General features: G+C 45.2%; 1 protein-coding gene across 4 annotated transcripts; it reads right to left on the bottom strand.

Moving 5' to 3' along the window:
* Positions 1–4,448: 4,448 nt before the first annotated feature.
* ATAB2 (RNA binding protein) lies at positions 4,449–15,222 on the bottom strand. 4 transcript variants are annotated; one of them, XM_008780171.5, is made up of 5 exons: positions 14,621–15,218; positions 14,383–14,452; positions 8,724–8,895; positions 5,115–5,258; positions 4,449–4,861 (listed from the first exon to the last, which is right to left on the bottom strand). In XM_008780171.5, the coding sequence occupies exons 1-5, from the start codon at positions 15,145–15,147 to the stop codon at positions 4,602–4,604; spliced, it is 1,173 nt and encodes a 390-aa protein (XP_008778393.1). In that variant the 5' UTR covers positions 15,148–15,218; the 3' UTR covers positions 4,449–4,601. The 4 variants fall into 4 exon arrangements, 3 of the variants coding, with proteins under 3 accessions (XP_008778393.1, XP_088565988.1, XP_088565989.1); XR_015972675.2 differs by lacking the exons at positions 4,449–4,861; positions 5,115–5,258 and adding exons at positions 5,284–5,683; positions 6,289–6,398 and having other exon boundaries at positions 14,621–15,222; XM_088709862.2 differs by lacking the exons at positions 4,449–4,861; positions 5,115–5,258 and adding an exon at positions 5,285–5,712 and having other exon boundaries at positions 14,621–15,222.
* Positions 15,223–18,081: the final 2,859 nt, after the last annotated feature.

The following is an 18,081-nucleotide window of genomic DNA, read 5'->3' as shown; positions in this document are numbered from 1 at the left end:
CTGTCAACGAGTCGACTCCTGAAGTGCGCGAGTCGACTCCAATGTTCACCGAGTCGACTCCAGGGAAGTAAGAGTCGACTCCAAGCAGTCACAGGCAGAAAAAGTCAGAGAACGATTTTCGGACTCTGAGATTCGAGTCGACTCCCGCAGTACACGAGTCGACTTCGAGACTGAGCGACCATCAACAGACAGAAGACCATGTTACTGCCTCTGAGATTCGAGTCGACTCCCAGACAGCTCGGGTCGACTCCAAGACAAGCTACACGTCAAAAGGCAGAAGACCAACTTTCGGAAACTGAGAGCCGAGTCGACTCCAAGGAGGTTTGAGTCGACTCCAAGACTGGATGAGCCAAATGACAGAGAATCGAGAGTTCGGGCTCTGAGATTCGAGTCGACTCCCAGGACAGTCGAGTCGACTCGAGTGGACAAAATTCAAATTTGGATCCACGGACTTCAGTAGATGAGCCGACTCCAAAAATTGCCAGGTCAACTCTAGAAGTTGGCGAGTCGACTCCAGGTCAAGACGAGTCGACTCCCAGTCAAGACGGCAACTTTAATTCAAATTTGGAACAGTTGCCGAGTCGACTCCGGAAAAGCGTGAGTCGACTCCTGCTACAGCCGAGTCGACTCCTGATCGCGCGAGTCGACTCCAACCCACCAACGGTCATATTGTCAGGCTGCGCAGAGTGTGCAGAACGGCCAGAAAAAGCAGAATAACGGCTAGTTTCCGTGGGGGTTGGCTTAAATAGCCACAGAGGACTGTAGCAAGGTAGAGAACAGATATTCCACTCCAAGCATTCAAGTTTTCAAGCTCTCCAAGTGCTCTTAAACGAAAAAGGGGAGATCTGCATTTACTGCTCCAACAACTTCTTCCCAACAATCAAAGCTTCCTCCTCCTGCATTCAAGTCGACCACTCTTTCAAGAGGAGACCGGAGTTCCAGAAGCCATACCTCTTCACCAGCTTAAAAGCGTTTGAGGGCTTCTAACTCCTTTACGATTATATTGTCTTAAATCTGCTTTTTGAGAAGCTATTTTCTGTTTTCTCCTATCTCTTGTATTTACTTGATTCAATCGGGGGATTGAATCAAGGGGTTTAAGGTTAGTTGGTGAGCCAAGTTAAAACCAACGTGTGTAAGGGTTTGATTGTGAGCCCGGGAAAACAATCGGGGTTGGTTCTAGTCGGTGAGCCTGGGAAAACCGACCGAGTTCGTTGTGAGCTCGTAAAACAACAAGTTTGGTTGTGAGCTTGCAAAACAACCGGCTGTAATCCAAGGGGGTTATAGTAAAATTCCCAAGTAAGACTTGGGGAGTGGACGTAGGAGCAAGGGTTAGCTCCGAACCACTATAAAACTTTGTGTTTGTAGTGCATTGTCTCTCATCTTCTTCCCCGCACATTACTCACAGCACTAGGCTTTAATTAAATAACTTGCTATAGTTTTTAATTAATCATCCACAAAGTTTTAATTAGCCAAATTATATTAAAAACCCAATTCACCCCCCCCCCCCCTCTTGGGTTGTCTATCTGGGCAACAACCCTGATCACCCCCGGCGCCGCCCTGGGATGCAGCTGCCACCCAGTCCTTCCGAGGCTCCGGCACTGCAGCTCGCTGCAGCCGTTCACTGCCCCTGTGCTTGACCTTTGTGGCTATCGGCTCACCCACCGTCGGCGACCACAGATTGGAGGGGGATGTCAGAGCTGGCTCGGTGAAGCTCGGACAGTGTTGTCGCCGGTGGTCAGCAGTGTCTCCACCAGCTTCGGAGGGGTTAGCCCCAGGAAAAGGAAGGGGACCTGAGGAAACCCCGTCCGCCCGACTCGGGCCCGCAATCCCCTTCCCCCCTTGGTGTCTTGGGCTACGGGCCTGTTTGGATAGCCCAGCATCAATTCCCACTGCCTCCTGGACCAGTGTCCCCTAGGCCTCCATCACTCGGCCCAATTTCTCTCCCGGTAACCCATCAGCCACCTCGCCGAGTTGGACCGGCTCAGACTCAGTAATGAAAGGTGGGTCAACCAGGCTTACCTCGGTAGGAGAAGCCGAGTCACCGCCGTTGGTGTCCACCGCCGGCGCTTTCCCCCGGTCAAGCACCGCCACTGTCTTACGCGCCTCGATCCCCGCTGGAACCTCGGCTGGCCGCTGGCTGCTCGACGAAGCTCCGGTCACATGATTATCGGCAGGTTGACCTCGGGTTGGTTTTGCCCCCAACCCAGCGGTCGTCTTCTTCGTCGGCTCCACTCCGATCGGTTTCGACAGGCGGATCCGGTTGGTCACCAGCCACGGCCCATACGTTGGCCGCAGCGGATGGTCAAGACCCACATCCGCTGGAGTCAGTGGAGGCGCCCCCTTGTCTATCGGCCCTTGAAACCCTCCCCCATCCGGTGCCAGAGCCTGAGGACTGCATCTGTCCCTTCCATGGCCGAGGCACCCACACTGGTAACAAACCCCAAGCAGGTTCTCGAAGGTGAAGGCCTGCCAGATCTGCTCTGAGACCCCTTGAAGATAGGTCCCTGGCCGCAGTGGGGTTAGGGCATCCAGTTCTAGTTTGACCCTAGCATACCCTAGCCGCCGCCTGCCATCCGTCGTTGCGTCTACCGCCAATGGTCGGCCGGCTACACCAGCGATGTCAAGGATTGACTCCCTATCCCAGAACTCGAGGGGAAGAGCCGGCAGTCTCACCGACGTGACAACCCTTGACACCTCCTGGACTCCGGCCACGAAATCGGGCCGCCACTTCTCCATGGCAACAAGTTGCCCCGCTACCAGCCATGGGCCACACTGTAGCACCATATCCCGCTCCTCCTCCTTCTTGAAACATATAGCCAGGTGGCCCGCCGCCAATGGAAAGCCTTCGATCCCGTTGCCGAGCCTCGCCCTGTACTGAATCTCCTTCACAATCCTTTCCACCGGAATCGGGCGGCCAAGACTCCGGGCCAGGAGGGTTGTCGATGCCCATGTCTTCCGGGCTCTATCGATTCTTTCCTGGGGCAGCGTCAATACCTCCTTGAAAACCCTCTGATTCTGCCGGAGTTCCGTCTGGGAGATCTCGAAGGTGGTCCACTGCGGCCGCCGCGGGGGGGCCTGGACAACCGCCGACCACAGGGGCTTGACAGTCCCTTCCAGTTGGTCCATCTGCCGCCGATCCCCACTCCCCCCATTCGCCTTGGTCCCAACCACCTCCTTCCCCTTCTGGTTCGCCGCCGCAGCCCGCCTGGTCTCCGCCACCTCGCCGCCGCCTGCCACCTCGCCGCCGCCTGCCATTTTTCTCCGCGCTTCTCCTCCTGTATTCCGCCTGCCAGTCTCGGGGGGAATGTGGGTGGTGTGCCAATGGAGCAATTGTGCCTTAAAAGGTCTCGAGAATGTTTCTGTTCTGTACTCTGAACTTTTCTCCTTACGTTTCAGCTTCGGGCTTCTCATTGTACCGAGAAAATAAAAACTTCAAAAAAAATTATGAAATATAGTATAGATAGGACTTCCAAATGAAAATAGTTTCTAGTAAGCTTTACTTGAATTGTATGGAATGGAGGCTGAATAAAAAAGTTATGGCGAAAAATCTGAAACTATGTCAGTATAATCCAAGTCTGAAATTTGATGACCAGGGTACCCTTGCCTTACGATTGTTTTTTTGGCAGTAAAACTTTGCATGAAGGGGTATTTGGTCCAGTTTAAAGTAGGGGTCACGGCAGAGAAGCTGCTGTCAAATCAACTTGGCAACACCCAAGTCATTTAGAAGCATCCTTTAGGTGTAGGATTAGTTCTAGAAGGCTTACTTTGGATATTTTAGTCTTAATTGATTTCTAGAAGCATCCGCACGTGTGATGGATCTTAGAACACTGAATATTCCATGTATTTCCCCTTCGTATATGTAGAGAATAGTGAATTCAAATTTTAACAACCTCCGTACAGCTCAAATCCAGCTTCCAGAAGACTGCAACATTAATAGAGACGTGAAAAGCGACGGGTAGTGCGCTAAATCAGGAGATTCCATCAATCAGGCTCCAATTTATTATCCTAGTTTAATTTGCTTTGTAGTTACCCGATTATATTTAGAAGTTGCTACCTAATTATCCTAGTTTAGCTTGCTTATACTTCTTTGTTTTCTTGCTTTGCTAGTTAGTTATCTTGTTTTCTTGCATATTTTAGTAATAAATCTTAATCTTTTTTGTATATGAGTCCTGTTGGGATCCTCCTACCAGATTAGCTCTAGCAGTCTTCATAGAGTTTGTCTTATTTTTAGGGATTCATAATCCAACCTATCCGCAATCCCAAACAAGATCACCCTTTCGTATCTGCACTCACCCTGACCTGTAATCGAATCCCCGGTCCCTCACGGTCTTAGCCTGCATCAATGTGCCTCAGGTTGGGTCTACGCCAGGAGATGTTTGCTGGTCCAGCTGGGATGCCCCATGAAACCCGCCCCCTTACCATTTGAAGAGCGTCGACTCACGTAACAGTGAACATTCTAAGCCTGTGACCATATTTTAGAGTTCTGGAACGGCAGTTGAGAACATATACAAGGTCTTGGCAAGGAAAAATTCAACTACAATCAAAATCAGATTCCAGTAACCATACTATCGATACATCAAAGATCATATAATTATCTTCAACTAGACTGGTGATGGGGGTAAGTCTAGCAGAAGCCAAAACCCAACACAATCTTCTGAATCTAAACTCTCTTGAATAGCAAGAAAATGCAACCCTCCACACGCCTTTTTTGCAGCTTCCCAGGCTTCTGCCTCCTGTGTTGTTGCTGCATTTTTATTATAGGTAGCATAGATGTACCTTGTAGCAACTCCAACAGATAAAATCAAGCAAGCTCGCCCAATATCTACTTCGACAGAACAAACCTCCAAACCGTTCATCCAAGCTGGACATTGTAAACAGATATGTTTCTTAGATGATTCTCAAAAACACATGAGAAATCTGGTTGTAGGTTTGATTTCAAAAATAAAATCAAATGCTAATGAAGAAAGGATGGCCCCTCCTTATTTGCTTACCCTCCACGGGTAGTTCAACTACAGCTACTTATTGCTGCTTCTTGATAAACTTCGCACTAGTGCTCAAAAGCAGATTGCATGAGAATGCGTATGTCATAATATACGGGCATGAAAGAAGTCTACCTGCCAAAGGTTTAGCACGTGAAGATGCAACAGCAAGACCGGGGACTAGTGTCTTATCCTCGATTTCAAGGCCCAAAAGGTCTAAATCTAGACTTGCGCCAAATGCATATCTTGTTTCTAATGACGAGACCTCCTCCTGGACAGCTGAAAATCAGTTACCTGAATCAATCTCCTTTGAGAAAGAAAAAGAAACAACAGTGTACATCTTCAAATATATTAAAGGCAAGAAGAATGAGCTGATGAAACATAAACAACTCAGATATCCAATGGTTCTGGAACAAATTTCCAATGCATGACCTGCTGCAATGTTCGGATCAAGACACAGGAAAGATGCAAACCCTTTTCACTGTAAAATCATAGATATCATTATACACCTAAACAAAACACTACATCCCTCAAGCACCTGCAGTTCCCATTGACTATCAAGACAATAGATCACCTGTACCCTAATAAACTACATGCCCCTAGTACTAACATAGAAAGAGTTACTTCTTTAATTCTTCAGTGATCTTCATGAATATTGATAAGTGTCCGACCCATCATTCAGTCCTTCTGTTCCTTTGAATTGCCTTAAAAACATGGTAAAGTATTTTATTTTCTACATCAAAGCAAACAAATGCATTAATGCATCTTTTGAGCGTACACTTTATGCTACTAGACAAAGCCAAATTGCCATCATCATTTACTTTTAAGACCAAACTTGAACAGTGTGAGCCAGTCATCATCAGCTATTGAGATATCCAGCTTAATAAACCTGTGGTCTAAATAAGCCAAAGGGGAAGAAGGGAAGCAGATGGAAGCTTCACCTGAAGATCAGTTGGTAAGGGCATTTATATGAAGGGAAGTAGATGTGTGTGCAGTTGATATTTAGACGTATATGTGTGTGCAGTTGATAAGAAGAGAAGATATAAGCTCCACCTGAAGATCAAATGAGCCATAAGGGCATTTTAAGTTATGGATTGGGAGTACTAGGGCATATTAAGGGTTAGTACAGCAGTAAAACAACTACTGCCCTCCCCGTGGCTAGTAGTTTGTATTTTAGCATAAAATATATGACCATAAAGCAACATGCAACTGTTTATATTGTTTGACTCAAAATTTGGATTGAAGAAATGGGTATGATGGGGGTGTCTGAGTAGTCATAAGGAAACATTTCAAGGTGGCATAGAATTACCCTTCTTTTCAGGTATCTTGGGATGTCTGAGTTGCTTTAAAGATTTTGGAAATATCAAACAAGGAGGTAGAGAGCCGCTTTCTTTTCAATTATGCTATCATTCAGTGTACCTATAGCAATACAAAAGTGCAGCATTTTGGACTTTAGAATAGCTTTCTGAATGACTAAGCTGACATACATATATGAATGTCAGTACCAAGCATCAACATTTCACAGCATTAAAACTTCTGGATATAGGACTATTTATTCTTTAAGCAATAATACGCCGGTATATGACCCATGGTTCTTTTGTAGAACACCCATTTTCCATTGCCACAATGTTAGTATGTGATCAATTATGCACTAAACATTCTAGAAGGTTTAAACAAATTCAAGATCATCTATTACCTAGAAATTTTCAAACCATCAAATTTGAAAAGAAAAGATGGATGAGGTCCACATCTTAAGATGGTGATCATGGATGACCAGTGATTTGCATAGGGAGTGCTGGAGATATGCTTGCTGATCATGAATTTGAATTGCTCATGAGCCAGAAGCCAATATTTTAAGTAACATATATTCTCTTTTTCATTCTGTAGTCCAAAACCCTATATTATTGCTATATATTAATTAATGCTAGGCTGATGTCAAGAGGATAGCCACATGATAACCATAGTATGTTGCACTCCTTGCACTCCAAACTATCCCCAACCCCCTTCCCACAGATTTTGATGTGGCATGATTGGACTAATGGCATCAAATGGTGGAGGAAAGTGAGAGAGGGGCAGAGGAGGAGGAGATTGCGGAGTGGGGGATGGTAGGAGATGGTGGGGGCTGTGGAAGCTCGGGGTGCAGAAAATGGGGATAAGGTAGTTAAAGGTGGAATAGGGAGGAGCAAGGCTTGTTGCAGGATTTGGGGAGAAAAGGGTGGTGATGGGTTGGAGCAAAGAATTCGGACATTCAGGACAAGGAAGAAGTGAATGGAGGCAATACTGGAGCACAATGGGTGGAGGACTGAATGCAGAGAACAGGGAGATGTGGTTGAAGTCGATGGGGCAATAGGGAATGCTGGACATGTGCTTGCTGATCATGAATTTGAATTTAGATGGGTCTCATAAGCCAGAAGCCAAATATCTTAAATAACATTTTTTATTCTGCAGTCCAAAAACCTATGTTACTGCAATAAAACATAGAGACTAATGTGAGGCTGTTGTCGAGAGGATAGTCATAGAATAACCATAGTATGTTGCACTACTTGCACCCATACTATCCCCAACCCCCTTCCTGCTGATTTTGATGTGGCATGATTGGACTAATGGCATCAAATGGTAGAGGAGAGTGAGAGTGAGGCAGTGGATGAGACTGCCAAGGGGGGGATGGTAGGAGATAGTGGAGGCTGCAGAAGATCAGGGTACTGAGTATGGGGTTAAGGTAGTTTGAGGTGGAAGAGGAAGGAGCAAGGGATGTTGCAGGGTTGGTGGGTTGGGGCAAAGCATTGGGATGTCAAGGACAAGGAAGAAGTGACTAGAGGTAATAGGGGAGTATAGTGGGTGAAGGACCGAAATGCAGAGAACAGGGAGATGGGGTTGAAGAAGATGCTGTGAGTAGGATGGAGGTGATAAAACAAGAGGGGATGGTGAAATTAGGAGCATTCAAGAGATCAATAATTAGGACATTGATAATGAGGTGACATGTAGAAGGTGGTGATCGGACAAAAAGGATGGAAGCAAGCAAACTGAGATAGGTGGCAGCAGATGGGGAGGTTAAGTAGTGATGGTTGGCAATCAAGACCAAAAACACCGAGGATGTGGAAAGGCGACTGTACAAAGGCATTGGAGAAGATAGAGGGAAATTGCAAATTGAAAAGAATAAGGGGGTTTCTTGGGTTTCTTGTATGGCATTACCAAATTTATCAAAGTTCTCTGCAACTTCTAAAATTATATCTTGGATAAATTCAGTTGAATTATGAAAATATACTTATGCTACTAAAAATTGAGAACAATTTGCTCTAAATCCTCACAAATCAGCTCACACTCAATTTAAACATGTATCTTATTATTTGGATTTTTTCTCATTTTAGTGTGTATTGCATATCATGAAAAGAACCCTAAATTATGTAAATTAGTGTCAGAAATCCAACATTTCACTAGTTTACCTAGATGAAGATCAAATAAGGCCTAATGCACCTTCTTAGGTGCACATTAGTATGAATATGACTATTTGTCAAGATGTAGTTATATGATTTCTAGTTGCAAATCAACTAACCATGGTCTTCATCATCAAATATACATGTTATTATATACATCGGATAATCAATAAAAAGAGAAGTGTGCAAATGTGTGATTTCCATACGAATAATGACAGATTGATGCAAAAGAGAACTATCTAGTTGACTGCAGAAGTTCAAGAAAGCTATGTGCAAAAACTTTATTTTTACCGGCTGTTTGTGTGTTTACCTGAAAAAGGTAACTGGACAAAAGCCCACTTGTCTCCAAAGAGGTTTTCAGGAAGTTCCACAGGGAATGGATTATCCAATGCTAAAAGTGGCTTAGACCCTTGTTGAAAACCAGGATGACGAGTATATACAGTCTCATACCGCTCTTCCAGCCAGAGCAACAATGATAAGCACTATGAAATGAAAAATGATAATCAGTACAGAAAAATAATACAATAGAACAACTAGAATTAAGGTCTAAAAGTTGACATCATCGCTCACAAAACCATGCATCTAAATGCATTAAAGCCATCATGAAACATTATATTTAGCTTAAGAAAAACCAATTCAGTTATTTCAACTACATCGAATGATCTTTCGAATTGGTCAAGACTCTCTAGTTTATGGCCGCTTCTATATGGTACCAATTGTTGTTTCATTGAATTTGCTTCACTAATAGGCTCGCGATTCGACTTTGACCGTTATTGATTGGTACCAAAATCAAGTCCTAGGCAAGCGGACCTAATTTTAACAGCCGCCCCAACCATCTATTTTGGGAAGAACATTTATCAAAGGTAGCTATCTACCCTACCACCGGCTATCAACTACTACTCCTTAAGCTTCCTACTGGTGATTCAAAACAAGAAAGACGCTTCCTTTTCCCTTTTCCTTTAATTATATAAGATTAGGCAGTTCTTCCAATTCTATGAATCTTTCTAGAATATTTTTCTCTTGAATATCATTCAAAAAAGTTTCGGATTTTCTGGTATTCCACCAATTAGTAACCCAAGGTTCCAGACATTTATTAAATGAGAGAGAGACCCACCAGGGCAAAAATATGTTGGATGAAATATATGGGAGGGAGACCCGGGCTTTCTTTTTTTTCATTTTTAGCCGCTCTTCCAGCCGTCTTAAAGCTTCCATAAAGAAAGCCAGACTAAGCAATAAGGTACCCCGTATCACGTTCTATGGGAATGAGTTGGAGCAGCCTTTTCAATGTTTTAAAGCGGCAAGATTCATGAATTCTTCCCCTCCGCTTGCTATTTGGCCTACTCTCCTGAAGCACTTTTTTCATTTCTCGATGACCCCACTCCAGCTCAAGAAAGAAAAGTTGGAACTTATTCCTTAACCCAAAATTCATTTGACAATGACTATGCTGTGAATGTTGGTAAAAAATCACAGAGTTTGGCACCAAACCCGGTGACACAGGTGCTTAAGGAGAGTCCTTTTCAACCGAGGGAGCCAAAAAGAATTTTTTCTATGGCAATTTATTTATGGTTTATGCCTAAACAAAAGCAAATTTTGGAACGCCTAAATATGGTCTTTTTTTTCTCACGTTTAGGACTCTTGTGAATGCCAATATATGGTGTTTTTCTTTTTTTTACGACTCCTACTTAGGGAACGCCTATTTATGGCATTTTGTCTTTCTTCCTAAGTTTAGGATTAGTTGTAATTGCTTTAAAAGTATTCCAAACGTGTCTATATAAAGGTATGCCCTATATTTTGTTTTAGAGAGAGAATTTAATTCGAGTTTGAGTGAATTAAGGAATTAAGCCATTGGCTTATTTTTTCTTCTTTTAGATGTTCTGTATCTCTAGGCTTTTTTTTCGGTGGTCAGCGTGTTCTTGCTCTATATCTCAGGAAAATTGTTTGTTAGTGGTGATCACTAGAACTCTGTATCCTTTGGGTGGATTTTTTTGGGTGGTGAGTTTTCTTTTTCTATCAAACTCTGTATTTTTTGAGTGGATTCTTTTGAGTGATGAGTTTTTATCTATCCATTGTTCTTGTTATTGGAGATTTTGGGTTTATCACTATTCTCAAATTTCTGGTTGGTGTTGGAGTGTTCGTTGTTGTCTTTTTCCTTTATTTTTCCGGCATCAAATTTGGTATCAGAGTGTCCCAGATTGTCATGGCTACTCAAGGTCGTGGTTAAAGAGGGCAAGAAGTTGAAGGACCAAACTGCGAGCGAGATCTTCGTGATGCTGCGAATGAAGAATTGCGGAGAGAAGTGCAGCGGCTTCAACAAAATTTGGCGCATCTTCGAACTTTGAGACATAATATCCCAAATCATGAATCAGAGAAAGAAGATTCACATGATAAGGAAGAAGAGATCAATCCTTTTCATCGTGATCATAGCCTAACATTGAATCATTTCCGAAGGAGTCGCGAGTTTCCAACGAGAGTTCGACATCAAATTTGATATTCCTGATTTCGAAGGAAGGGCGCATCCTGATGAGTTCATTGATTGGTTACATACGGTAGAGCATGTCTTTGAATACAAAGATGTATCAGAAGATTGCAAGGTGAAAATTGTAGCCATCAGGTTGAAAAAACACGCCTCTATATGGTGGGAGCATCTTAAGAAGCAAAGGGCACATGAAGAAAAAAGACGAATTGTGACATAGAAAAAGATGACAAAAGTACTGAGACAGATATTTCTTCTAGATAATTACTAGCAAGATGCTTTTCTCGAATTTTACAATTTTAAGCAAAAAGAATTATCTATGGAAGATTATACTGCTGAGTTTGAGTATCCCATATTGCAGTGTGATGTTGAGGAGCCCAAGGAGCAAACCATAGCCCGTTATCTTGGCAAGTTATGTGGTGAAATTTGTGATGTGGTACAACTGCAACCTTATTAGACTTGTAACGATGTGTGCAAGCTTACAGCTAAGTTTGAGAAGCAATTGAAGGAGCATCGTAGGAGAGTTTTTCACTCTACAAGTCGTGACACTCCTTTTAATCGGAAGAGTGCTGGACCTTCCAAGGCTAATTCCACCAAGGCGTCCTTGTCAAAAATTTCTTCTAAAGCAGAAAATCTAACATTTGGTTCTAGTCGTTTCCTACCTCCTACCGATCGTCGATGCTTCAAATGCCAAGGTATAAGCCATATTGCATCTGATTGTCCTAACTGTAAAATTATTTCTCTTATGGAGGAAGATGAAGGTGAAGCCGAAAATTTGGGTGAACCAATATATGATAATGAGGTAAAAGAAGAGAAAGTGGTTTATGCCGATCAAGGAGGATCTCTGGTCGTTTGTAGATGCTTGAGCGCAGCACATGTAGAAGATGACGAGTGGCTTCGCAACAACATCTTCCATACACGATGCACTTCTCATAGCAAAGTTTGTGATGTGATCATTGATGGAGGGAGCTGTGAGAATGTCGTGACAGCAACAATGGTGGAATATTTGAAGCTCAAAACAAAAGATCATCCTCAACCATATAAGTTTTTTTGGCTTCGCAAGGGTAATGAGGTAAAGGTTCACAAGTGTTGCCTTGTTCAATTTTCTATTGGCAAGAAATATTTCGATGAGTTGCTTTATGATGTTATACCTATGGATGCTTATCACTTATTACTTGATCGTCCATAGCAATATGATAGAAAAGTGATACATGATGGATTCAAAAATACGTATTCCTTTGTAAAGAATGGGGTGAAGATTGTGTTAGGGCCTATTAAGATAGAGAGCAGTCCCAAGCCTTCTAAAGAAGAGGAAAATAATCTTTTATCCAAAACTAAAGTTGAAAAGGTCATAGTGGAATCTCGTAGAACCTATGCCCTTGTTCTAGAGGAGAATGAGGAGAAGCGTAAGTTGCCTCCTATCATGCATACTTTGCTCTGTGAATTTTCTGACATTGTTCCTGATGAAATTTTACCTAGACTACCACCTATGAGAGACATACAACATTGCATTAACTTCATGTCCGGTGCTAGTCTCCCAAACAAGGCAGTATATAGGATGAATCCTAAGGAGCAAGAAGAGTTACAAAGGCAAGTAGACGAGTTGATTGCTAAGGTGTTAGTGAGAGAAAGCATGAGTTCATGTGTAGTTCCAGCTCTTCTTGTGCCTAAAAAGAATGGTTCTTGGTGTATGTGCGTTGATAGTAGAGCAATGAACAAGATCACAATCACGTACCGGTTTCCAATTTCATGTCTTGATGACCTATTTGATCAATTATATGGTGCTTTTATATTTTCGAAGATTGACCTTAGGAGCGGTTATCATTAGATCTGAATGAGGCTGGAAGACGAGTGGAAAACTGCATTCAAGACAAGGGATGGATTGTATGAGTGGATGGTTATGCCATTCGGATTGTCGAATGCCCCGAGCACTTTTATGCACCTTATGAATCATGTATTTAAACCTTTTATTGGTATGTTTGTTATGGTTTACTTTGATGATATTTTAGTGTACAACAAGTACATTGATCAACACTTGACGCATCTTTGTTAAGTTTTTGAGAAGTTTCGGAAGCAAAAGATGTATACGAACTTAAAGAAGTGTTACTTTTGAACTACTAGCCTCATCTTCTTAGGCTTTGTGGTCTCAAGTGATGGAATCAAGATGGATCCAAGCAAAGTGGAGGCTATCACAAGATGGCCTGTTTGGAAGTCTATTCATGATATCCAAAGTCCCAAAGTGCCTCCCATACCTCACCGGCCGAATGAGTCCCGCATTCTCTACCCTCCCAACTCCGACGTCCGGCGACGGAAAGTGAGTGACCACCCTTGGGTTGCTATCCTCTGTCCACCTGAAACTGAGAAGTAAAACAAAATCTACCTTACCCCGATCTCCTCCACTATTTGCCCAATCCCATTCCTCAAGGACCAGATTATATCCTCTTTCTTGATTTACTGGGCTCTAGTCTTCTGCCTCCAAAAAATCTACTGTGCAGAAGAGAGTGATGCGTAGCCAGCTTCTGACGAAGATCATATCGGCCTCTGATAGCTCGCCGCTACTATCCTTCCTCCTCTGAATGTTAGCAATGGAAACTTTCACCTTATCCAAGCATCTGAAGATGTCGCCCAACACCTCTCAGTTCCATCTTCGTAGCCTTCATTTGGTGAACTCCAACTTGCGAGTAACCCTCTGCACGGCATCTCCTCGCATCGGAGTCCCCCAGGCCTCCGGACGATATTTCAGGACTGGGGTACAATAGCCACACCTTCTCAAACCGAAAGAGACTATGATAGCCGGAGCTAGAGACGATGCTGATCAAAGAGGATAGTGATCCGAAGTGATCCGTAAAAGGTGATGAACAAACCATCTTCATTTGTTTAGCAATTTTCTCTCAATTGTTTGACAGGTATCCTCACTATAACCTTCAATTTCCTAGCCATATTGAATTTCCATCATGATATTCTCATCTGTACTGTGTCTAGAGGTGCTTGGGCTCTCTGTCCCCAACATTCTAATGAGTTTCGAAGCATTGAAACATCGCTGAACTCCAAAAGGCACCTCATGTTACATCACTTTTCTTTTGCTGTAATATATCCATCTTCATGTATGTATCCATTTTTCTACAGGTAGAACCCCAGTGGCAGAAATGATCATCTTAAGGCTGTAAGCAGTCTTGGCCATCAAATTTGATAAGGGCCTCAATATTCCCATCAAAAATTGCACCTCACATCTTCCATTAAAATTGTATTAAACTATGGATTATTGGAGCCTCGTCCTCTAAAGCTCAACCGCAATTCTAATTTAGCAAAATAGCCCCAGCAAGCATCCTTGTCATGGGGAAGTAATATGCAAAGTGGTGCCTCTTCCTGAATATGAATAGTTACTTCGCTAATCATTGTGCAGAAAGATATGGCCCCATCACAAATGATAATTATTACTAAAAACAAGAAGGAGATAAACACAAGCGAGCTGGAAGGAAGGAGGGAGGTTGCGCACCCGTTTACTAGGAACTGCTTTTATGCCCAGCTCATTACAGGCTTTCGTAATAATCGTCTGCATCTGCGACCTAAGAACAGCCCAAAAAGTCCCGGTTAATAGTAGCATGCGGATGATTCTTTATCTTCGAGAGAATATGATATTTTCCCAGAGAAGCAAAGCAAGAAGGACCGGAAGGTTATGAAAAGGGGTGGGAGTGAGAAATTGGGGGCGAGAAGAAGCTGGCGACAGGAGCGACCTGAAGAAGCGGATCTTCTGGGGCAAGGGGACGCCGAGCGAGGCGCTGATGGAGGCGATGGCGTCCCTAAGGGTGACGCTGTTGATGACGTTGTTGGGGAAGAAGCGGGTGTACTGCAGGGAGAGGGTGCCGTCGCACACCACCAGCTCCCACACCTTCTTTCCCCGCTCGTCCAGGATGGGCCGGGAGCAAAAGTCCAGTTGCCACTCCCCGATGCTCCCGGCCTCCATCCCCGGGTCCAGGTACCGCACCTCCACACGCGGATCCACCTCCTCCTCCTCTTCCAAGCCAGATTCTTCTTCCTCCTCCTTCGAAGAAGCCGGCGGCGAGACGGAGCTCTCGGAGATGGAGTTGGGGCGAGGATTGAGGGGCCGACGCCGATGCCGGTGCCGGTACGCTCTGGCCTTGGAGGAAGGGAACGTGGAGGGCGGGATGGAGAGGGTCTTGGAGAGGGAGACGAGCGCGCGGGAGATGATGGGCGCTACGGGGTTTCGGATTCCAGGGGAATTGAAGCCGAGAGTTGCCATTTGAGACGGTTGGTTGCGCGTTCCAAGCCACAGAGAGAGGAGGGCGGGAGTGGGGGTGCGAGATGTTATCCAGAGCTCGAAGAGGGTCCCGGGTATCAGCCAGGCGGCAACGGGTACTAGGAGCCCGATAACCCACTAATCGACCCAAAACGGATCCAAATTATAGAATTCCGTTGTAACAAATAAACCCAACAAGCTAGTACCTTGGTTTTGGCTTCTAAAATTAAATCCCAAGATTTATTGAATCAGGTTTGGATTTATATAGACCTTATATTTGAAAATCCGATCAAATTATATGCTTATACCTATATGTATATGTTGTGGTTAAAATTTGGCCCGAGGGTGACCACGTTTGGAGAAGTCAAGGAAGCTGCCGGAATGTCGAGGAAGAAGACGAGCCACCTACCGCGCGACGGGATGTCTGCACAAAGCCTCATCAGTAGTTCCGGTGAGGGCCCTCCGACGATCAAGTTAGAGTGGATTTAGGATGGATTTCCAAAAAGTCCCCCCTTGCGTTACCTTACGGAGCTATTTATAGTCCTTGTAGAGGTGTCCAGGTGGCGAAGGTATGGCCCGTTCTCATCATGAGAGGTGTTGTGGTTCAAATTTGGCCCGAGGGTGACCACGCCGGTGGAGTCGAGGGAGCCGCCGGTGGTTGGAAGGAGAAGACGGGAGCCACCTCCTGCGCGGCAGCTGCGGACCTGCACAAAGCCTCACCGGTGTTTCCGATGAGGGCCCTCCAACGATCAAGTTAGAGTGGGGTAAAGTTGGTCCAACCAAAAGTCCCTTAGAAGTTACCTGACCGAGTTTTTTATAACCTCGGTGGAGTGGCCCAGATGGCAGAGGTACTGTCAGCCCTCATCATGAGGGGGCGTAGCTCTGAGCCGGATGGCGCGTAGCTCATATTGGCTGGTAACGTGCGGTACAGCCTATTCTTGAGAACAGTAGAATGTTGACAGTCACGGCAGGGTATGGCCGGAGTAGTCAAGAGTCTGACTGCTGTTGGCCGGTTATGGAGATATGACACGGTAGTGTGATGAAGTACGGCCACGTAGGTGGGCGTAGGCCCGCACATGGGTGCGGTCGTTGGCGAGGCTAAGCTCATTAAATAATCGCATCACACGTTTAACGAGGTCGGCTTGGCGGGTGCTGGGAGTAGCTCGGCTTTCCAGATTCCGAGATATGCTCGGTGGCGCGCCCCGAGCTCGAGGGCCGGAGCGTATTGCTGGAGTTGGCACCCCGAGCTTGGTCGGGGGAGTCAACGAATATCTGGAGTTGGTGCAGCTTTGGGCGGAGTCCCGAGGACGAGCTGGCCCTGGGCCGAAGTGAAGATTCAGCCGATTGTCGTTAATGTTTACTGGGCGGACGATCCATTTTTCCCCCCACCATTTGCCCTCCACTTCCGAGGTCGAGCTGCCTTGATGCTCGGATGATGGAAGTAGGCAGACTCCTAATCGTCTAGTGTTTCAATCACATAAGCAAGAAGAGGTATGCATCAAACCGGGTTAGCCTTGGCACATTTCTTGGCCGAGAGGTTGACGTCGAACTTAGGAGGTCCGAGCTACCAGATTTTTTTGAGTAAAATCCATCGTGGAAATTTTTCAGTGTTCCACATGGGCGTTCTTTTCTGGGGGGTCGCTAGAGTAGGACGAGGAAAGTTTTGATCATTAATTCTCCATCCCCTGAAGCACTCCGTCTGGCAGAATGCGAGAAGCCGGCCATTAATGCTCCCTTCTCCGAAGCGTCTCGTCTGGCGGAATGCAAGAGGTCAATCATCAATATTTCGAGCTCTGGAGTGCCCTCCATAATGATTAGCATTTAGTGGGGCAATTCAGAGAGATTTGTTGAGGCCGTTTTATGGCTTGCCACGTGGCGAATCCCGAGTCGTCCAATCATTTAGGTCGCCTGATCAGAGCCGTTGTAGTGGCCTATATAAAGCTTGGAAAAGGGGTCTTAGGATCATTACTCGACCCTCTCTCGCTTCTGATTTTCTTTAGCCGCCATTATCGGGATGTTGGAGCTTTCTTTCGGACATTCCTGGGAGCTTTCTATCAGCTTTCGCACCGGCTGTTGCCTTCTTCTTCCGGCGGATATTCTTCTTCTCTGCCCGCCCATCTTTTCCGACGAGCTTTCAGGTAGGCATTTTATCCCTCCTTTCGGTCGCTCGGAGAGTTTTTCATCTTCCCCCTTTTTTTCTGTAATCTTAAGACCAGGGCAATGGACTCGCCAACGAGGGCATCGATGTTCGATGAGGTCCATCGCGAGCTCAGACCTCTTCCGAGATGGAAGAGGTTGAACTCGAGGTAGGCCTGAACACGTATGGAACTAGCTCGCTCATGACCGACGAGGATCTGGGCTCGGTCCAAGCTCGATTCTTCACTCCTTCAGAGTTTGTCCTCGAACCTCGGGACCTCGGTTGGGTCGGAGTGTACGTAGATACACTCCAAGCAGGGTTGAGGTTTCCTCTGCATGGATTTGTGGGTGAGCTTCTGACGGCATACGGCCTGGTGCCTGCACAGCTTGCCCCGAATTCATGGAGGCTAATCATCGGCTTTCTCGCCCTCTGCCTGGCATACAGCTTGCCCTCTTTGGTGAATGTCTTCAGGAGTTGCTTTATATGAAAAAGCAACCCTATAGATAAAGGGTGGTGGTACTTCTTCCATCAAGAGGTCGTAAGCTATTTGGGGGCCTGCCTACTTCCATCCACGGGTGGAAGGATAATTTTTTTCTATATCTCCTCCAAGCGGTCGTAGGGATTTAATCCGACCAGGAGCTTTTCGTTGGCCTTAGTAAACAACAAGCTCCCGCAGTTGTTGAAAGTAATCGATTGGTTCTAGCAGTGATTGCATGCTGAAATTTTAAATTTTTTCTGTGACTGCACCTGTTCGGGTTGCCTACGTACCCCTTCATAAGGGGGATCAAGCCACATGTAGT

Source organism: Phoenix dactylifera, chromosome 13 (genome assembly GCF_051530095.1).
Source record: "Phoenix dactylifera cultivar Ajwa chromosome 13, Ajwa_hap1_PhDact_Kaust_v1.1, whole genome shotgun sequence".
NCBI classification, from domain to species: domain Eukaryota; kingdom Viridiplantae; phylum Streptophyta; class Magnoliopsida; order Arecales; family Arecaceae; genus Phoenix; species Phoenix dactylifera.
The sequence above is the reverse complement of the archived record's forward strand: the minus strand, read 5'-3'. Positions and strand labels throughout refer to the sequence as shown.